This window comes from Aplidium turbinatum, chromosome 5 (assembly GCF_918807975.1).
Source record: "Aplidium turbinatum chromosome 5, kaAplTurb1.1, whole genome shotgun sequence".
In the NCBI taxonomy this organism is placed as follows: domain Eukaryota; kingdom Metazoa; phylum Chordata; class Ascidiacea; order Aplousobranchia; family Polyclinidae; genus Aplidium; species Aplidium turbinatum.
This window is the reverse complement of record NC_137476.1, coordinates 36,013,048-36,035,856: the sequence shown is the minus strand read 5'-3', so window position 1 is coordinate 36,035,856 and position 22,809 is coordinate 36,013,048. Positions and strand designations below refer to the sequence as shown.

General features: G+C 38.8%; 1 protein-coding gene across 1 annotated transcript in view; it reads left to right on the top strand.

Annotated features, from left to right (window-relative positions):
• The window catches only part of LOC145771223 (uncharacterized), a 30,961-nt gene extending 8,483 nt beyond the window's left edge, over positions 1-22,478 (top strand). Inside the window, exons 4-12 of the mRNA XM_082582957.1 lie at positions 3,775-4,034; positions 16,309-16,518; positions 16,915-17,024; positions 17,648-17,749; positions 18,115-18,294; positions 20,316-20,435; positions 20,873-21,111; positions 21,460-21,545; positions 22,261-22,478. Of these exons, the coding sequence (XP_082439083.1) occupies positions 3,775-4,034; positions 16,309-16,518; positions 16,915-17,024; positions 17,648-17,749; positions 18,115-18,294; positions 20,316-20,435; positions 20,873-21,111; positions 21,460-21,545; positions 22,261-22,391 (1,438 nt within the window). The 3' untranslated portion in view covers positions 22,392-22,478. The remainder of the gene's footprint in view (positions 1-3,774; positions 4,035-16,308; positions 16,519-16,914; positions 17,025-17,647; positions 17,750-18,114; positions 18,295-20,315; positions 20,436-20,872; positions 21,112-21,459; positions 21,546-22,260) is intronic.
• The last annotated feature ends 331 nt before the right edge of the window (positions 22,479-22,809 follow it).

Here is a 22,809-nt window from a genome sequence, read left to right as displayed (position 1 = left end):
TAAGTCATTTGGCTTGCGGGTGTTTATAAACATGACTCATAAATTACATCCACTAAAAATACAGCATTGACATCAACAAAGCTAAGTTTGAAGGTCACTTTTTATTGAAGATTGTGTCTATCAATTTGGAAATACATTTTTAGTCCGCCAGCGTCAAAACAATGCCACAGCGAAGTGAGGAACATGCGTAAGCAAAGGAAATGTGAAATAACCCACAGTCAGCAAATCTACATAAATTTAACGTTTACAAATGTTGAATCAATGTAAAACGACTGAATTGCTGACTGGGTCCTTATTGTTTGAAGCACAAAAACTACGCGTAAAGCCGACAAAGCGATACATCAGCAAGGCAGCGATTATGTTTCTGGCCAAAAAAATTAACTTTTGACTTCAAAGATAAAAATGATTATAACGAAGCTTCAAAGTTTGTCGTAAAAAATATTGCAGAGATACAATAAACAATCATTTTGTGCCAGAATGTGAGAAGACATTCTAGATTCTTTCCAAACATTTGCATGATTGAAAATTATTTTCTACAACTTTATATTGCCAAAAAATGGCTTTTTTGTTGAAACAACGTGCCTACAATTCTATAAAAAATTCTTAGGCCTACTACATTGAAGTAATGAAATGTTTTTTGTGATTTTGCTGATGACGTTTTACAACATCTGAGAAGTAAAAAGTAATAATGATGAATTATTTTACAAAATCGTGGTTTGTAAACGCTTTACAAAAAATTGTTGGGGAAAATTTACTCTTATACGTAAAACGTTTGTAACAGAAAATAGTCGGTTTACGTATTTATAATATTTATTGCGCTGTTATCGAATTATAAACTGCCTTTATTGTCTACCTTTGTGGTTGCAGGCCAGCTTAGAGCAGCATGCGAACTACGCGTTTATGGTATTTGCATCGTGTTATGATTTTCGAAAATTTCCCACAAGGTCTCTGCTTTTATCGTGATATTTTTGTGCCTTTTCTGTCCTAAACTTGAAGTCACTGTGCAGTGTGCAGCACAATCCACATTGGTTTTCAGACTCCGTCTTTATTGAAAATCTTTTGTGTGGTACATCATTTCAAGTAATGCCTTCACCTAAACTGTTACACAAACCGCCCAGAACCATGATGATTATGTATCTTACAGCCGTTGAGAGGCCATTATTGTATGTGTGGAATTATTAGATGTCTGACTAAATTCATGCCAAAGTTGAGCAAATTCTGATTTCGGATCCCTTGCCATTATTTACGGTATTTTTTGTTGATAAGCTTAGGCAGCATTTTTCCAAGATAAATGAATACATCGGTATTGTTGGTCACTTAGATTTAGTTTTCTCAGCATTGTTTATTCATTCTTTAATCCACTAGTTTGTCCCACTTTTGGTATAATCGAATCGTTTATAAATCGTCGTCGTCGTCGTGTGAGCGTCGTCGTGTGAGCTTCTGGGGCCGAGGGTCTATCCTTTTACCACCCCAGATTCACGATGTTCCCAGACTACAGTGGAAGGCTACTAGAGAGCAGCCAGTCTTTGGTTTCATCATCCATGATACGCAGACCTTCCAACTCCGTTAGGTGGCTTGAAGATGGAGCAGTCATTGATGATGTGGTCTGCGGTCTGTTCCTCGGCACCACATTCACAGGAGGAGGAAGAGACCATTCCCCATTGGTGCATAGTTGAGCGGAAAAGCCCGACGCCCATACGGAGACGGTTGAGGCGCACCCATGCCTGTCTTGGTAGTGTTAGACCGATGGGGCGTGTGTCGGCGTCGGGGATGAACGAATAGAGTCTGTTGGCGGTTGACATCCATTCAGAACTCCATTTATAATCCGCCCAAGCAGCCGCACATCAGCTTTGTTGAAAAGGAGTTGAGCGGCTGGTACGAATGGGTGTCTTGATTTCAGTCGACGGGGGTGCTCGTTTGGGAGAGCAGAGATCTTGTCGTGGAGAAGGTGGTTAAGCTCCAGTGCCGTCGACCGAGGGACAAATTAGCTTCTTCGCGACGAAGCTCAGCGGGTTGGATACCAGCGAGTATGGGGAGATTGTCTAATGATGTGGAACGCAGGCATCCGGTGGCTGTGCGCAGGGCGCTATTTATGGCAGTGTCCATGTTATGGCAGTGAGCACAGTGGCACCAAACAGGTGCACAGTACTCTGCTGAAGAGTAGACAAGGGCTAAGGCTGCTATTCGCAAAGTGTCAGCCCTCGCCCCCAGCTAGAGCCTGCCAGGCTCTTGAGTAGCTCAGCGCGGATGTGAGTTTCTTGCGCAGTGACACCAAATGGTGGCGGTATGTGAGCGATCTGTCCAGTGTCACCCCAAGATATCTTGGTTCGTGACAGAAGGACAGAGATTTTCCGTTGTTCTGGACATGTAGCTCACGATCAGCTTCCCGATTATGGAGGTGGAAAGCTGCTGCGACAGTTTTGGTTTCGCTGAGTTTCAGTCGCCAGCTCTGGAGATAAGCAGAGTGAGTTTTCATGTCCTGGCTCAAGGTGTCTTCTAGATTTTCCCACGACTTTGTGGAGTGGAGAATTGCCAGGTCCAGCATAAGCATATTTTGAGGAGACCGTAGTTGACAGGTCGTGGGCGTAGATGTTGAAAATAAGTGGAGCCAAGACCGATCCCTGTGGGACGCCGTTTTTCAGGCGTCTCAGTCTGCTTCGCCGTGAGCTACCGGTGGTGAGGGTGAAGCTTCGATTCCTGACAAGTTCCATAATCATATGAAGCCCATGTCGGTCAGGAAGCAGGCGAAGCAGCTTGCAAGTAAGGCCGTGATGCAATACGGTGTCATAGGCAGCTGTAAGATCTAGAAAGACAGCGCGGCCTTCTTTTTTGCCTCAAAGCAATTCTCGATGTCTTGGATTAAGAGTGTGACCTGCTCTACGGTGGATTTTCCGCGCCGAAACCCAGCTTGCTCTTTTGGAAGGAGCGGTCGATGATTGGGTTGACGCTTGCGTAGATCAGTCTTTCGAGGATCTTGAAAGGAACACAGAGGAGGAATATTGGACGATAACTTCTTTGGTCCTCTGGTTGCTTGTGAAGCTTAGGGATCGCAACTACTAAAGCTCTTCTCCAGATTTTTGGGATTGTGAGGTGGTGCAGGCAGGAAGAGAGGAATCTACGTAACCAGGACTTTAGGGCATGGCCAGCATGGAGCACAAGCTCAGGGCAGATCTTATCCGGCCCTGGAGACTTGTGTGGTTTCACTAGACGGAGGGCGGTGGCGAATACCTCTGGAGTGAAGTCTCCAGAGATTGCTTCCTCTTGTGGTGTTTTCACTCGCCAAAGAGCAGATACTTCATTTGCAACAAGGCGGGATTGCGGTCCTTTGTCTTGTAACTTGCGGTCCTTTGTCTTGTAGACCCCGTTTGCTCTAGCTGGGAAACGATGGCATTAGCAGAAACGGGGTACTGACGAGGGGAATTTGCTGAGCGCCCAGTGAGATTGTTGATGATGCTCCATGCTTTGCGGCTTGAGTGTGAAAAGTCGATGGTTTGGACAGCTTCGTTCCATCGCTCAAACTTCTTTGTGTCCAGCCGCTCAAGTAGTCTGGTGGCGGCGGTGTTAGAAGCAGCACCACTTGTGGCGCTTAGGTGAGCGATAGAGAGCTTCACCTTAACAAACAAGGGTTGAGCATCTCGGTTTATTATTTTGCAGCCAAATATTTGTTTTTTGTACAGTTGTGGTAATTAAATTAATTTGAATCCTGTACAAAAACATTGAGATAAGCTGATTACAAAACATTAATGCAACATAAGTTTATTTTCACTTTCACAGTTCCAATCAACAATATTCCACAGAAGTCCGATTTTGCTACTACAATATCAGAGATTCGATTCGATCAATTTGCGACATTGGTTGGATACATAAGTTTATTTTGTATGGTGGAACTAGCATGACGAGCGAAGCAGTTTTGCTGCGAGGTGTTTTCAGTTTCCCGACGCCATCTAGCCCTGGCAGCACAAAGCTAAACACTTCTCTAGAACCTGTGGTCTTCACTGGGCCAGAGGAAATAGTAATACCATTTTTCATTCCAGGTAAACTTTTATAATCTAAAAAGTAAAAAATAATTTGTGGTCACATTGTCGTGTAATGTGTCGTGTTCAACTTAAAATCTCTAACCAGACTCATAGTTTCTTCATTCTTTATCATGTTTGATTTTCTATTTACTTTTCTAGCAGAGACCTAGGAACTGAAGGTTTGGCCTAATGGATCGTTACCTCTTTAACAAACAAACCTTGTCAGTTGTTTATTTGATGAGAATTTTATTTTTTCGAAGTCAGGTCTTCTCAACTAAGGGTAGAAGCACCCCCAAGTTTCTATGGTGACCTATGAAATGGGTCTACAAACTTTTTTTCGAATTAGGCTGACCTGTAAACTGACCTTTCAAGGCACAGCACATGAAAGTTTCACTTGATATAAAAAGTTTCACTGATTAATGTATAAAATTTATGCAACTTAACTTAAAAATTAGCAATCGCTGCAATCCGGATTGTGCAATGCCATAAAAGAGTTGTTTACTGTGGTTGGTTTAGAGCAGGGGTTGGGAACCTATGGCTCGCGAGCCATATATGGCTCTTTTGACGACGCCATCTGGCTCGCAAAAAAAGCAATCTTCTAAAGTGCAAATCGCACAAGTTTTATCTTAATTTTTCATTACAATTTAGAGCTGAAAATGCGCTCAGAATGCACCAAATTAATTGTAATGTTTTATTTTTTTTGGTGGGGGAGACCCCCAAACCCTCGCTGTTTTTCTCATCTTGCTAAGACGCGTTCACACTTTCAAAACTTCACCAGTGCCACCACGTGTTAATTGTATTAAGTGTTGAAGCATTACAGTATAACCTATGGCTCTCACGGAAATGTATTTCCAAAAATATAGCTTTAATGGCTCTCTTACTCAAAAAGGTTCACGACCACTAGTCTAGAAACTAGCATACTGATGGTGAGGCTGGTCTAGTTTTTTAATTATTACTATTAAATACGTTGTAGTAGGCTATGTTTGTTGTTTGTATAACTTTTGACAAAACAAATTTTTATATAGCTTTCGGATAGGAGTGATTTTACAATACCATAAACAGATGACTGACAACAACTACATAGAATGAAATAACATTATTCAAAACAATTACAATGCACTAGCAGAAAAATAACACAAAAAAATTATGTAGAAAACGTTTCAATTTATTATGTTATCATTCTATTTGTTTCTCGGCAGCCGATTTGTAGCAAGAATTGACAGCGATAGACACGTGTTTCGCCCATGAGGCTGGGTTCATCAGTATCGTACCGTATGTTCAACTGTTTTATTCGCATCAACAGCGCACGGGTACAAAGGATTGACACGGCGAGAGAGCACAAACAAACATAGCCAGGTCGAAGACTTTAAGAAACTGGCCTGCCACACACCGCGGCGGCGGAGAGCGGCGTGATTTAGGGGTGATGATGCACCCGGAGGGATAAGTCCAACAGCATAGGTCGCGGGGGCCAGGCTGAGGAGTCGAGGTACCTGTGGAGGGAAAGTGTGGATCGAAAACGTTACATGACCCGTCCACAAATTTACAATGGCGGATCGGGCCAGGGAGACAGGCTCTTTCTGCATAGCCCAGAAAGATGACCTGCGACGGGCCGGGCGACCCGTCGCGTGTGGACGCTGGAGCCGGCAGTAATTGACCGCCGGGCGGCGCCCACGTCTTCTTCACGCGTCCTCGGCGCGGGTACTTTCACTCTTATATCCTGTCTGCCAGTAGGCAGAGCGGATAAAATTGTGGTCTACCACGAGGAAGAGAGTCGAACTATTTAAGAATAATTTGGCTCTCGTGGCAGACAAAATTCGAATAAAAATGTGGAGCAGAGGCTCGATTAATCAATAGAAACAAAAAAATATAGGTGGGAGTGTACTAAATACTCACTGGAGAAGAGCAAGCTTTGATTTGGCGAGCACGGATGTGCACTGACCAGACGTTGAGGCAGGTTCGCCCAGGTGGGTCGGGGATCGTGTTATTCAATGCGTTGAAAGCAGAGCGAGGTTGATCCGAGTAGGCAAGAACAGCGTCACAAGGCGAAGGCAGCGTATGATAATTCGAAACAATTAATTGATTAATACATAGAGATCTAGTGACAATTGTTGGTTTTTTTTGGGGGGGTTTTTTGGTTAAGAAACTGGTTCTGTCAAAGGCTTTTTCAAAGTCTGTTACCATTATATATAATTTTCTGTTTTTTAGTTTTGCTGCTTCGATGGCTGCTGGAATATTCATTGTAGCGTGTTCAATTCGTCTGTTCGGTAGACCACATTTTTGGTTGGGTTGAATCAGTGTTTTCATGAAGGGGATGATTCTATTGGCTAGGATTTTGCTTAAAATTTTGTAATCAGTGTTCAATAATTGAGATCGGTCTCCAACTTTAAGCACTGATTTATCTCTTTTTTTGTGAAAAAGTTTAACTATGGCTTCTCTCATCGTTACTGTCATAGTGTTCTTTAGAAAACAGTTGGTATACATTTTAAGCAAATTATATTTCAAAATGTGCCAACATTTGATAAACGATTGCGCTGAGGCCATCCGAGCCGGGGGCTGAGTTTTTATTTAATGTATCAATTGCGTTCTTAATTTCATTTTTTGTTATTAGTCTTTCATTTTCTTGTGCTTCATCTGCATGTATTGTGGTGTGGTTCAAAATGTTTAGATATTTAGCTTGTTCAGTTGGATCGACTTTTCCATCAATTCCCCATAACTTATGGTAAAAATTGTGTGTTTCTGATAGCATATCATTTTTGTTGGTTACTGCTTTATTGTCATCTATATGTAGCTCGGTGATAGTATTATTTTTACCTCTTTTCGTTTCAAGATGAAAGAATCCTTTGCTTGTTTGCTCTGAATCGTTTTGAGGTATTTTGCGGCGAATTTGTGCTCCTCTTTGCGTGTTATTGTGAAATTGTTCAATAACATCGGTAAGTTTTGCTCGGTCAGATTCTAGGTTTGGATGAAATTCGTTTTCAGTCTTAGAATTTAAGATCTGGAGTTGTTGGTTTGCTGTAGCATATGCTTCTCGTTGCATCGATGCAAGTTGCTGTGAGAGCTCTATCAGCTTATTTTTAAGTATTTCTTTTCCTTTATCCCACCATTCAAGAGTATTTTGAAAGTTTGGTTTTGTTATTGTCCAATAAATTAATCCATGTTGTTTCTATTTCGGATATTACATGTTGATGTTGGAAGATGGAATTATTTACTTTATATTTATGTTGATCCCACTTTATGTGTGTGTGAAAACTTAACGATAAGGTTGGTACATTATTATGGTATGAGTACAAATTTGTGTGATGTGTAATGTTTTCAAAGTGCTTCAAGGTAATGTTGTTTATATATATTCTATCTATTCTTGTCTTTGCTTTTGGATGTGAATATGTATAAATTGCTTTGTGTGGATGTTTGTATCGAAATATGTCTATTAGTTGAAAATTATTGACTAGTGTTTTAAAAGTCTTTTTGTCGTAGGTGTTTGAGAAGGATTGAGGGTTTGCCGTATCTAGAGGGTCTGTGATCAGGTTAAAGTCATCAAGTAGTATTATTTTGTCATCATTCCATTTTTGTAAGTTTGTGGATAGTATTTTTGATAGGGTTGTTTTGTCTTTACGATTTTGTGGAAAGTATGCATTGATAGTATGCATATTTTAGCCATTAATATTGATGTGTAGTTGATGGAGGTGGTTGTTCTTTAAAATAGTATGTCTGGGTTGCCCTTTCGATATATTCCATTTTTTAGTATTATCATAGTTCCTGCACGAAAACTCGGGGAATCAGGGAATATGTTTGAAAAAAGTTTTATGTTGTAAAATTTTTCCCAATTTTCCAATTGTTTAGGTAAAAGTCGATGAGTTTCCTGAATAGCTAAGGCAGAGAGTCTATGAAGCTTAAAGAATTTTATAATGTTGGTAAATTTTTGGAAATTCCATTTATATTGATTGAGCTAATTTTAAGCTTTTTAACTTGCGTATGGCAAGTTTGACTCTCTGCCTCAGAAAGCATTTCACTAGGTGTCAAAAGTATGATACACAATCACATTAGGCTATACTGCCTCAGAAAGCATTTCACTAGGTGTCAAAAGTATGATACACAATCACATTAGGCTATACTATAGGCTATTTAACACTATGATTATTAAAATTAATTTGCGTTCTTCTGGTGAATATTTACTAGGTTACCTCCTGATGTTAAAGATGATTAACTAGCTTTGTTGGATGTTAAAGTGGTTCGCCATAGCAACAACAAAAAACTAACCACTACCATACACAAAAAACCAACACATACAGACAGATACCTGCAGTTCAACTCACATCACCCCAAGCATCAAAAACTCACAGTGGTCAAAACATTGTACAACAGACTGGACACTCACATAACGGATGATTCTGAACGTTCACACCACAAGAAAAACATTCACAACACTTTAATGCTCAACGGATTTCCACAAAAACTTGCTTGCATACAGCGACCCAAACCGAAACCTTCGCTTCCTCCTTCTAAATCTTTTACTTGTTTTCCTTACATAAGGGGGGTAACCGACAAAATTCAGCGTATCCTCAATGGCATAGGAATCAAGGTTGCGATGAAACCCTATCTCACAATAGCTAAATACCTTCCCTCGACTAAAAACCCCGTGAGAGAAGATGAAGTTTCTGGTTTGATCTACCAAGTTCCGTGTCATGACTGTGATTTAATCTACATTGGACAGACAAAACGTGATCTTAAATCTAGAATCAACGAGCACCAAAGAGCTATTAAATTTCAACGTCCGGAGCATTCCGCTCTTTGCAAACACTCCATAAATTCACACCATAAAATTACTTGGACCAACGCAACCATTCTTAAAACGGAAAAGGATTATACAAAAAGATTGTTTACAGAAAAGTGGTATCGTCGTATATGTGTAGGTCGACCGCTATTTGGGTAATCCGCCAGCCGCGGTAAGCTGGCCAGATGAGATTTGCGGTGTCCGATGTTTACCCCACCTTTTCTAGGGGCTTCCCCATGTGGGGTGGGCTGCGGGAAATCCTAGATAGGCCAGCCCAGACACGGGTCTTGCTACCGGAACCCAATGTCACCGCAGTTCATTGGGAGACGATCATCATAGATCCGCCGCCAATGTGTGAGACCGGTCTGGAGGCTTCCAGCTCTACCAAGCCTGCCCCCGTTACCCGTAATATCATCGCCATTGGGCTTTGTTTTGGTCCTGGTCCAAATCGAGACAAAGGCCATTCGCTTGTGTGGTTGTTTAAGGTGGTCGTGACTACGCGAGGGCTACGCACACACTCTTGGACAGCTCCATGTCCACTGCGGTCCAATAAGATCGGAACGTGCAGATTCAGGGGAACCGGTTGCAACGGGCTGCCGGGTGCTCTGTTCATTGAGGCTGCCTTACAGGATGCCTGCCCGTCAGACACTGCCCTCTTCCGCCATAAAGAGATTGCCGTTGGGGACTTTTACGTGTGTCTATTAGCCCCAGGAGTTGCTAGGGATTAGCCTAGTTTTCAGCCTGGGTTCACCTCTACACCACGTTGAGGCATCTCCATAAGATGGAGGCTGAACAAAGTCAGCTCCCTAGACACTCCGATTTCGTAGAGGTGGTAAAGTGGTACATAAACCAGAAATAACAGAACAGAAAAGAAAAGTGGTACATAAACCAGAAAGCACAACGTGCTCTTAACCAGAAAGATGGTCAGAATTTCCCCTCTGTGTACAAAAAATTACTTTAACTTTAGCTTCACCTTTTCCATTCTCAGTGCGTCTTCTCCATCATTGTTATTGCTAATCCCCTTGTTTTTTGTCTTGTCTGATGTCTTTTCTACGTTTCTTGACGGTGGCCCAATAGATAGATAATTTACGCTGTTGGAAAGTAGCCTGCTGATTTTAGGCATTCACTGCATTCAGTTTAACCTCTAGGTATCTTGTTGCGTGTTTTAATTCTGATTCTTGCTGCTTTACTTTATTCATTTTATCAGTATGTTTTTGTGTTGTCCCATCGTTGCTGAACAGGTTGTGTTAACCTGTCTTAGCCACCTTGAAAAAGTCAGTCGTGCTGACTGACGAAACGTCGAAAATAAAAAAGCTATTTATCATCTTTAACACCAGGAGGTAACCTAGTAAATATTCACAAGAAGAACGCAAATTAATTTTATTATCAAATGCCTGGTGAACAGTCTCTCTCTGTTTTTACTATGATTATTATTACTTTTTGTTCAGTTTTTAAGCGATTAAGGGATTCAATAATAGTTCGTTTAAAAATGTTATAGTTAGTAAGTATTTTCGTTGTCTCTTGGCAGCTCTTCATCTTTGTTTGCTTCAAGAATAGATTTTTCATCATTTTCTGATGGTGTGAGTAGGTTTTCATCTGTCTGATGCTGGGATGATGTGTCAATCATCAGAGGCATTGAGTTTTGTTCCGAATCGGAGGATGATTCTTTGGAGTAGTTTGGATCTACTTTTTTGGGTCTTGTTTTCTAAAGGCGGACTATCTTCTAGAGGTCGCTTATTAGGTCTGATGTGGGTGGGTGTTGGTGAATGGTCACTTTCAGGTGCATTACTTTTTTTAGATATCGGATGTCTTTGTTGATTGTATGTTGTTTTCCTTTTCGTTTTCTTTTTCTTCTTTCGTGTGCTTTTCTTTTGAACAGGGTGAACTGATGATACACAAACTTTCAACAGTTCATTTTGTTTATTCAGTACATCACATGTTTGAGAAGTAGAACTTTCACTGCTGTCGAATTCACGTAAGCCAAATTTTAGCACAGTATATCAATAGCCCAATGGGTAGAATTAAAGCAGCTTGCATGACTGATGTCCAATATTCTTTTGAACGGATTTGTTCTGGACAAAAGCGACTTGCTTGTGCAGGAGAGAAACTTTCTACTTAAGTAGGCCAGTAATATGCAGTTACACTGTTTTTAAAAAAAAATATGGCATTAAATTAGCTCACAGCTGACGAATAACTTTATTGAATATAGGCTACTCATCTGCTCTGATATAGCCTAGGCCAGTGGTTTTCAACCAGGATTCCGCGAAACCCTAAGGTTCTGCCAGTAAGTCTAAGGGTTCCGCAAGTTTACATTCAAATTCGAGAGTCTACTTTATTATTATATGGATGCATTCTGCTTGTTGGTTGAAAAGGAATATCCTAAAATTGCGCAGAAAGCGCTGCGACTTATGCTGTTTTCAACCTCCTATTTGAGTGAGCTTGGATTTTCAACTCTGACAACCATCAAGCACAAGAGGTGAGCACAATTGCTGTCTGTGGAAGATGAACTTCGTGTGTGTCTGTTAAACGCACAACCCAATATTAAAGACTTGTGCAAGAAACACCAGGCTCAAGTTTCTCATTGAATTGTTTATGAGAATAAATATAATTTTTTACAGTTTGTATTTTTATTGTACATAAATAAATCTGAACATGAGTATTTTAATTTTATTTTATTAATTAAACGATGATTTTTTGCATAAGGCAATTAAATTATGGAACAGGGGTTCCTCGAGCTTGTGGAATGTTTCATTGGGTTCTGTTCCACCAAAAAGGTTGAAAACTACTGGCCTAGGCTAATGTCATTGATGTACCTCGAAACCAGTTTGCAGTTTTAAATCTTATATGATTTAAACGTAGCCTATACTGAATGTTAATTCAAATTCTTGTTCCATTGACTTAAGTAAAAAAAACACCCATTTTTGCCAAAAATGTAATATTTTTGCAACTAAAAAGCTTCAAAAAACCTTTCATTGATATTTTAGAACAAAACAAGTGTGAAAAGTGGAATCCTTGCCCCCCAAAACCCTGTAACAAACATCAAAAGCAAAATTTTATGAATAATTTATACCACATTTTAGATGGACCCAAGTTTGGATTTGGGACCCAAGTTCCAAATACCGAGCATAGCAGATACTAGTCCTTCTATTTAAGGTGTCTATGCTTTGAAGTGTATTGTTCATTTTTGTGTCCTTCGGCACTGTTGGGCTGTGTGCCTCTTCTTTTTGCATATATCGCACTGGGCGCAATCTGCTGCCCAATGACCTCGCTTTTTGCATATTCTACACAGGGGGAGATGCTCCTCTTCTGGCTTTGTTATATATATCCATATACCATGAACTTTTATTTTGTCTGGGATATTTTCCAGGTTTATATCCCTTAGGTGGATATGGACATATTCGTTTTTTATGTTTGGGAATTTTTTAAATCTCCCAAAGAAGATTTTTTCCGGTTTTCCCCATTTAAAGTCGTTTGCAATATGTCTTTTGATAGTTCTATAGGCCACTCTACTGGAACTGGGTAGAGTGTTACTTTGTCACAGGGTGGTTTGGGCTTCCAAGCTGTGACTGTTATTGTAGCTACTTGGTATTGATATGCAGTTGGGGTTTGGTGATCTTTAGCTAGTTTATCCAAGTTTTCCTTTTCTGCTTCTGTGTGTGTGATTACAAATTGATGTTCTTTTAAGTTTAACGTGCGCACTCCTTCAAGTCCTTTTGCATATTTGCTGAGAAAGCCATCTCCCATGAAGAAACTTATAAAATTGTCAATGCTCTACCAACCTTGGCATTCAACTTTTACTACAAGTCTTCGTTGAAAGTTATAAGGTTCGCTTGGTATCATTGTTGCAAGCTACTATAGCCTACTGTTTGAGTTCTCAGATCACAATTGCATGTAGCCTAATTGCAAAATTTTCAAAGCAAAAATTAGATAATTTGTGATGTTATAGACTAGCACTTGCAGGTTTTACCACGTTTGCAGTGAGAACGCTGCTGACGCTCAATCAGCCAAAAAACAACTGCTAACCTTTTCAAAAGAAACTGCCTAAGGTGTTTCTTTCTTTTTCACATCAACAAATTAAAAGTTTTTCCTTTTTGAAGAAATCAGCAGAAAGCCTCGGGGAAAAGAAGCCAGCTGATTGCCTCAAAAAAAGAAAAAAAAAGCAAGATATGAGTACCCACTCTAGATCAGTGGAGCCTAAGGCAGAGTCCACTGATCCAGCTGACGTAGGATACTCGCTTTACTTCTGTGTATTTACTATCCTAGGCAAAAGTACGCAAAACACAAAAGATTATATATATATATATTTATCTCCTTTTACTATACTAAATCTACTTTAAACACGAGTTTCGCCCATGAGGCTGGGCTCATCAGTATCGCACCGTATGTGTCCAACTGTTTTATTCGCATCAACAACGCACGGGTACAACGGATTGACACGGCGAGAGAGCACAAACAAACATAGCCAGGTCGAAGACGAAACCGGCCTGCCACACACCGCGGCGGCGGGGAGCGGCGTGATTTAGGGGTGATGATGCACCCGGAGGGGTAAGTCTACCAGCTTAGGTCGCGGGGGCCAGGCTGGGGATTCGAGGTACCTGTGGAGGGAAAGTGTGGATCGAAAACGTTACATGACCCGTCCACAAATTTACAATAGCGGATCGGGCCAGAGAGACAGGCTCTTTCTGCATAGCCCAGAAAGATGACCTGCGACGGGCCAGGCGACCCGTCGCGTGTGGACGCTGGAGCCGGCAGTAATTGACCGCCGGCGGCGCCCACGTCTTCTTCACGCGTCCTCGGCGCAGGTACTTTCACTCTTATATCCTGTCTGCCAGTAGGCAGAGCGGATAAAATTGTGGTCTACCACGAGGAAAAGAGTCGAACTATTTAAGAATAATTTGGCTCTCGTGACAGACAAAATTCGAATAAAAATGTGGAGCAGAGGCTCGATTAATCAATAGAAACAAAAATATATAGGTGGGTGTGTACTAAATACTCACTGGAGAAGAGCAAGCTTTGATTCGGCGAGCACGGATGTGCACTGACCAGACGTTGAGACAGGTTCGCCCAGCTGGGTCGGGGAGGCTAGCGATCGAAACCAGAGGCACTGATAGGTTACAGTACCGGTAAAAGTAGAAAATTGGGGTGAAAATTCTGAGGCTGCATCGAGTTGATCAGGGGATCGTGTTGATCAATGCGTTGAAAGCAGAGCGAGGTTGATCCAAGCGGGCAAGAACGCAGCGTCACAAGACGAAGGCAGCGTATGATAATTCGAAACAATTAATTGATTAATACATAGAGATCTAGTGATGAATGAAGTTACTTAATTGCTATTAAACCAGTCTCGATTCACAATGCACATGAGGCATTTAATTCCTTTGTTCATTTTTGAATGTTTGGATTTGATGAGACTGGAGCATTATAAAAATAGTGGCACTGATTTATAGACATAAGGTGATGATATAAGGTGATAAATTTTAGGCAATTGACCGCCGCTTTACCAGTCAGTTTAACTCTTGTCGTTGTAGAAAGAAAAGAGCCAACAAAACCAGCAGGCGCCAGGGCAAAGGACATTGTGAAGAAAGGGGCGTTTTTCCAGGCTATCAGCATAAGGCTGAGCACTCAGTAGTACTGCGAGCAGTTGCGATTCACTAACCATAACGGTATAGCCTCATGGGCGAAACACGTGTCTATCGCTGTCAATTCTTCATACAAATCGGCGGCGGAGAAACATATTGTTGATTGGATGGTCTGAATGGCTAGCGTGGAAGCTATACCGTTATGGTTAGTGTCACGATTTCTTTCTATCTCTTACCAGGAAAAAGACTTGGAAAGATTCAATGACGTAGTTTAATGGGTCAACCGAAAAGCAGTCAATTAAATGTCGAATAATTCTACTAGCGAAATGATAATCTGACTTCTTGAAGAACTTTAGCGAACGGCTTCTCAAATAACTCTAATTTCTGCATCAACTACCAATCCACAACTCATATCACAACTCTCATAACCAACTCAATAATAATCATCATAATAATCACCATAATAATAATCTCAGAACAAACATTACACAAACTACACCACTATTTATAGTTGGCTGTTCAGTCCAGTAACTTCGAGAAGGTTACATCATAAAGAACCATCGTTCGGTCACGTAGCATTTAAATGTAAACAACAGAAGTCTCTAGAAGGTCACGTAGGGAAAATGATTCCAGAAAACACGTTACATAATACAGATTTCGTCATCAGAGGTTACTTCAGGTCATAACCGATAATAACACATCGCACCAGAATTCTACAATCAAAACAACACGCTCGTTGAAGATACAAAGCAACCCGTCGCAAGGCATTGCACCTTGATTGTGACAGTTAGCGAATCGCAACTGCTCGCTGTACTAGTGAGGGCTCAGCCTTGGGCTGATAGCCGGGAAGAACGCCCTTTTCTTCACAATATTATTCTATTAGTGCATTTTACTTGTTTTGAATAATGCTATTCAATCCTATTAAGTTGTTGTCAGTCATCTGCTTAGTTTGTTGTATGTCCAACTAGATCAATGGTTTCCAATCGTTTTAAGCTAAAGGCACCCTACAGAAAAGAAAAATATTTTGTGGCACCCGGTGGTAGACCAACGATCTTTCACCTTGAATACCGTAACGTCATTGTATCTTGATCTTACACATTGAATGTTGTAGGTACAAACTTCAAGCTTTGTATTCCAAAGACTTTAAAAAATTGTAGTCGTAGCTTTTCTTTTAGTCGTAGTCGTAACTTTTCGTAGTCGGAACTCGTAGTCGTAACTTTACTTCGTAGTCGCAACTTTCAAGTTTCATGCAGCGAAGAGAAAAACAGACAAGTTCGCTTGTTGTATGTGCCCTTGGGAAGGACAATCAAAAATACAACCTTCAGAAATCCATATAATTACAGTATCACTTCAACTTCGTGCCACTTGGAAATTGAATGCCATTTTAAAACGTTTTAAAAATTAATTTTATAAAATAAATTTAATAAAGTTTTTTTTATAAAAAACATTTTAAAAATGCCATTTTATTTTTATTTAAAAAAAAAATTAGTAAAATCTACTTATTTTGAAGTCAGCGTGAAACTTAATTAATATACCTCTCCCGGACAAAATGAAAAATAGCCACAAAGCAACAACAATATACTGTATCGGTGCCACACTAAAAATCTGTGACTACGAAACATCATATGATATGACAAAAAATTCCCCTTAAATGATGTCACAAAACAATCGTGTATGAAAATGTTATCAGCAACATTGCCCCTAGCTAACCATTTGACAACAGATAAAAAATGAATACAGTAAATAGTTCGCAGCACCCCAGAGTATTGCAAATAGCACATCAAGGGTGCCACGGCAATTCGGTTGGGAAACACTGGGCTAGATCAATAAATGGAATACGGTACATGACTTTTTTTCCCAGCTTGTGAAAATGTGAACAATTCAAAGAATAAGATTTGAGAAGTTTTATTAAGACAGGTTTTGTACAAGTTAAAATATGTTTCAGACCACAGCGTCTTCATTGGAGCGCAATCAGATGTCGGTGAAGCAAGTTGGTTTTGGAGTGATGGAACAATAGTAACTGATCCAGACTATCCAACATCCAATGCAAGTGTTTGTCAACAAATGTCATGGCCGTTGACATACAACAATGGAATCAATTTACTTCCTAAACAATGTACTGAAGATCGAGCATATTTTTCTTGCGAATTGAAATGTAAGTTTTTCCATATGGGCTATCTGGTATTTTTAAATTGTGTTGAATTAATAATTTAATGTCTGCAACCTTTGACAACCCAAACACTTTGAGCACACTCAAGATTGCTTCTTTGTTGTATATCAATATCAAGTCTATACCAATCAATTCAACCTCACTGTGGTGCAGACGTGGAAGCACTGAAATATGTATCCGGTATTGCAACGTTGAGCATTACACCAAACACATACAAATAACTTGAGAAATTTTCACATGTTCTACAAAAGCTCAACAAAAGATGCATGTCCATCTTAAACTAATTGAATTAGAACTGATTAAGATCGACATAAGCTCATTATAATTTCAAATCATTATCAGTTGTTCAAAAAGTGTTTCAAACCTTTCTGTAATTTGTAGTCACTGCCTCTCTAATGCCAGAGCAATGTAATGCATCCCTACTGCACTTGACATGGAATAGAGCGACATTTGATGGAATAGTAGGAACGCCACCAAAGTTCGTTGTTGAGGTGCATTCATAGTTTTAAGTTAAGAATTTGATATTTGTTCAGTTTCTAAAGCATTTAACTTTGAAAACTCCACAACAGTGTAGAAAATAAATGTAAAGTTGTTGAGATTGATTAGTTTTTTAACAAATAAAGGCTCGAAGAAGACAACGAAAAGCTTTCACTCTTAGTAGTGGGCTGATGCTGCAATTGTTCACGACAGAAATGGTCTGCACCCTGTTCCCCAGCAATACATTTGCAAGAATGCAAAAATGTTATTCTCAGCTGGTGAAGAATAACTCGATGAAAACAGCGATAAAACCCGACTCCTTGGCAAAGTCAGTTGAGACGTATCCCCACATGCTTTGGTAGTTTGGTACAAAGAGTGTTCTTTGGCTTCGATAATGTAAAAACATGGAGCATGTTTTGTGAAGTCTGTATTCTAATTTTCATTTTTGGTCGCTTAATTAATCTCGGAAATTATTTTTGTCAGCTCTTTCGATGGGAATGGTTTATAGAAGTTGGTATTTTGAATTTTGTTTTGAAAACGTCAATAGTGAATATTTTGTTTAATCTTCACATCAGATACAGCTAGACGTTATCATAAAAATCCATAAAAGACAATAATTATACGTTGTATTTTTCAGGTTACAATTTTAGAAGATGCACGTAGTCGCATCACCTTATCTTATAATCTTTCAAATTTTACTATTGATGGCTTACGAAAACAAACAAACTACACTGTGATGGTAAGCAGAAGTTGACTAACTTACAAATGCAAATGTTAAACCAAATGTTTTGTCATGGTTGTAGAAAATTGCTGATTGCTTCGTTTTTATGCACGTTGAACTTCTTCAAAGGTTTTGCAAAGATTTCTTTATTACAGTATTACGTGTATTCCTGATCAGTGAAATTTTGCTTATTTTAGCGAACCTGACACCAACTAAAAGATAAAAGCCAAGAGAAGAAAATACTGTATAACATAATTGCAAAAACGTCTTTAGGAATCCGAGCTGTTCTGGCCGTTATGTGTACGATTAGTTGAATGCGACTTTGAAGTTTTAATGTATTACAGCCGTTCATGGAATCAATAATAACAGAACTAACATTTTAGGCTTCACTCAAAATTGAGAGCTGCCAAACTTTCAGCGTTGAAACGTCCGTTAAAGGAAAAACCAGTTATGGTTTACCTGATCCAGTTACAAAAGCTTTCATATCCAATTCAACGTCATCAAGAGATTGCGTGGTGGAATGGCAACATGACCCATCCGATGAATATATTATCGCGTATGAGGTATTTGTAAGCTTGAGTCATGATCAGTTTGATATTAAAGAAAAAAACATCGAAGAAGCGCTGTGTACATTGGAATAACCGGTTGACAATGATGGCGATGAGAAACAATTATCAACAACATTTTATAAATGTTATCATCAGATATACTAGTAGTTTGTTTTAGATTAATGTTTTGAGCTGATTCTAACTATTTTCTTGTTTTTCTCTGGCAAATTTGGTTTAAATAAACAATGCGCTTTATAATTTACCAATTAAGCAAAACTCACAATAGGCTACGTGTCATGTACTGCAGTAACTTTATGAAACAAAATCCAATGTTGAAATCCGCACTGCGCTAGTCTTTACATGACAACTTTAACAACAACAAATGTCAATCACTCCACAACCTGATTCAATCAATACCACGTGGAAAGAGGGGTGGACATGCAATACCTTCAGACTCCACTACTTTGTCCCCATCGCTTGACCAACGCCAAAAGGAAAGGAGCTCTGCCGACCTGCCAGGGTACGGCTAAAACTCCTCTGCAAAGGCATTCAGCGTTTCGGATCCTTGTTGCACAGATGGACCCTATCAGCATCTGCAGCATGTCACTATGGTATATACTTTACACTGTAAAGGAACAGACTGCAAGCCACATACTTTTCAGATGGCCAACTTTTACTCCACCAAGGGTAGCTGGTCTGTCAATGCTAGAGGATTGACTTTACCAGCAAGTGGTTGCTAAAGAAATACTCGCACGTCTGACTCCAATGATAGCCAGTCCATAAACTTCTTATGTGAAAAACCAAAACTTTAAAACTTTTTGGCAAACTTTTATTTTTGTGCCTACTTTATTGTAAATAATCTAGAAATAAATTCTTCTTTCATTTCATCTACAGTATTGTTATTAATGTTAGTTTGTAGACATCACTGCAAGAAGCTTTGCTATTTTTTTGTTTGTTTTTTTGTGTGTTTTTTTCCTGTGCAAATATTAGCCTTCCGTATACAAAGATTTTGATGAATGATTTGACAGTAACTATTGCTATTCGTGCCCTCTGTATTTAGTTAAAATTATTTCCATCTAGTCTACAGCAATAAAGATGATGCAATAGAACTCAATGCTATCACGAAGATGTCAACAATCAATGAATTATAAATACATTAATAGTGTTCACAACAATTTACACATTTTCGGTTAAATCAAATATAGTTATTACTATTGTGTTTTAATTCTGAAAAGCAGTTCACGTAAAAACAGGTTAACAAAACAAAAGTTGATTGATAGAATAAAACTTAAAAAAAAAAAAGTTTGTTCAAGTATTGTGTGTAAGTCTTGCTCCATTTATTTTATAGCAATATAGGGAAAAGTTTTTGGTTTACGACAAAATAAAAGTTAAGTTTTCGAGCAACGAAACCATACGATATCACAAAAACAAGGAAGTACAACTTTAATGTAGCAATTCTTTCTAAAGTGAAATTTTTTTAATTGAATGTAAATTATTTAACCATGTACAAAAGCCAACCTGTAGACTTTGGTCTTACGCTGATATGCTTTAAACCAGGGGTGGGGAACCTTTTTAGTATTGCGGGCCACATAAAATGAGAAATAACACAGGCGGGCCTCTAAAAATTTCGAAATTTTATTTACAGATAAAAAATGCAGCGAAGTAGTGACGTACACATTGTTGTTACAAATGGCCTTCTATGATGGATTAACTAGTCATCGAAGGCCATTTGCAATATACCGAGAATGCAGAACCTACTCTTTTTGAGCTGTTGTTTCAATATATTCTGGGTAAAGAAGTTTTGACGCGGCCACATGGAACATTCTCGCGGGCGCATTCGGCCCGCGGGCCGCAGGTTCCCCACCCCTGCCTTAAACGATAGGATGTTGATACATTTCTTTTTTTATATTGCATTGAAAGTGACTTCTACAGTCAAATATCTTCCATACAAATATGTTCATACCATTTTATAAACCACAATCAACATGCTAAGTTTTAAATCGAAATTGTTTGGTACAGTGTTGCTATATTCACAGATTACGACTAATGCTTTGGTCTCAAGAGTAGAAAGAAGAAATTTGATCAACATTGGACAACTTACTAGACATCTTGTTGATCTATTAGCACTGGAAAGAAACATAACTGTGCAATTTCAAGTCAGTACTTTCTACAAGCAACTAAGCATGGCTGGTGCAATGTTTGCAATTTGCTTCAGCTCAAACAATTGTTCGTTTTTGTTGTATGAGCAAGTTTTAAGCGTGATTTCTTTTCCTTGGTTAATATATTATATCTTGACATTGTGTTGCTGGTTTATATTAAAGCACAATTAGAATCACTACCTAATTGCACAGTGATTTGTATCTTTGTTTCTGGCCTTGATCGAATTTTTGGTCTTGTCCAATGCAAAATTATCATATTTTTCTTGAGCAAAATGATTAGAATAAGCTGTTGTAAAATTTCTTTTGTTTAAGAGTACAGTAGTTTACTATTGGACGTGATTGATTCAAACCAGCAAGTTTTACTGAAATATTCAATTCTAGATGTCGGTTGTGTGTTATATTTTTATCGACTGTTAACTTCTAATTTGTTTCAGATCAGAGCTGTATCTTGCGAAGGCCGAAGTGAAGCGGTTGACGTGGAAGGTAGTTGCGTCACTCCACTTGAACCACCTTCAACACCTCCATCTTCAACAACAACTAAATCTACAACATCATCCACTGGAGGAAGAGAGGGAATTGGTGGTTCAGCTACATGGATTGGTATTGGAGTGGCTGGATTTGTCTTTGTCATGTTTCTGGTTTTAGTTGTAATATTATTACGACGTTACAAAAAGTGAGTGTAGTTTACTATCTTGACTCATCATTGTATTAGTAATGTATTCAATCTCATCAGATGAACGTTGCAACTAGTGCTACAAACGATCATATCAGTTTATTATCTTTATCTTTTGTGGCATGACCTAAATGTGAGATATCTTAGCCACGTTGCTAATTCATCATATACACATAACATATTTTAATATTGTATCCTACACTAAAAATGAATGATTTGATACAATCCATTGAATACATGACAAGTAATCATCAGTGTTAGTCATCTGTAAGCAATAAGCTCGTTGCAATTAGTTGCGTTTGAATAATAACTGCGCAATTTGAAACACATTTCCATCTTCTTTTACAGAAGAAAAATTAACAGCAACAACATTAAACCAGACAATGACGATTCAAATACAAGGAATAGAAGCAACATTCTCCCTCAATCAGAAGGTTTTGTTTATATAAAACAAAAAAAACATTTTCTGATTTTGCCAACATATTTTGATTTGGCAACACAGATTGGGCTCGCCTTATTCATAACTTTGTTGTTGTCATTTCTTTTAGCAAGTCATTATTCACTAGGCTTTCATTTCTTGTGCATCAAATGCAGTTTGAAAATAACAATGAAATCCTGCATTTTGTTTCATTAAAAATGTGAATATATTTAATCTTCTAACTTTTGCTTTACAACTAAAATCATTTCCATTTATTAACCACACCTTGCCCACTTAAATACATGCCAAACACAAAAGATGTGTAAGGCTTAGCAACAGAGCTCTACCACATCATCAGTAACTCTACTCCCACACGTCCATGGAATGGGCTAGAACGTTTGTGTTTCAGTTTCATATTTTATTTCCAGCCTTTAACACAAAACATATTTCTTGTCATGACATAACAAGGGTCTAGTTGTTTTGAATAATAGTACAAAGGTTAGACTGCTTGTTAGTAATAGCCTTTCACTGTAGTCCGAATAGATTGCCAAATGGGTTGGTAAAACTGTAGACCCTTGCCATCAGAAGCTCATGAAAAATATCGAAAGAAGCTGTTTAGCATAAAACAACATGACAATAAATAAAACGGCCAGCATAGCATTGTTCAAAATACATTTATTCACAACATAAGATGAATAGATCATTCTTATACATTAAATTATATTGTTTAGTGGAACAAGATGGATATGAGACTTACAATGGAAACGATAAGAATGAATACGAGGAGATCAAAGCAATTGTCTACGAAGAACCAAACATTCATCGAAATTATGAAAACGTCTCCAGCCAATACGAAAATTAATTTATTTTGTTATATCGTTCAATTTTCTTTGATTTGTGAAAGTTATGACATTTGTAACATTTTGGTTATCAGGTGAACCCGTCTTGATGTCGTTGCTTTTTGTGTTGTAGTTTGAATGAGAGTCTGCTACAAGTCAGCAGTTGTGGACTGAGCAAGCGACAACTGCGCTAGCAACATTTGAGAAAGTGGCTGAAGTTGGTAAATAATGAAAGTGATTAAGTAACAACTGAGCAAGCCGAAACTTGACATGTCACAAGTCAGAAAAATGAGTTTGACAAGCGATGACCAAGCAAGTCCGACGTGAGCGCGTTAATCTCATTTATTGACTTAGTAACAATGTACGACGTTGTATTCATCTTAAATACTCTGCTTTTAGCGCTTTACAAAGCAGAATGTGTTAAGTAAAGATAACGTTTTA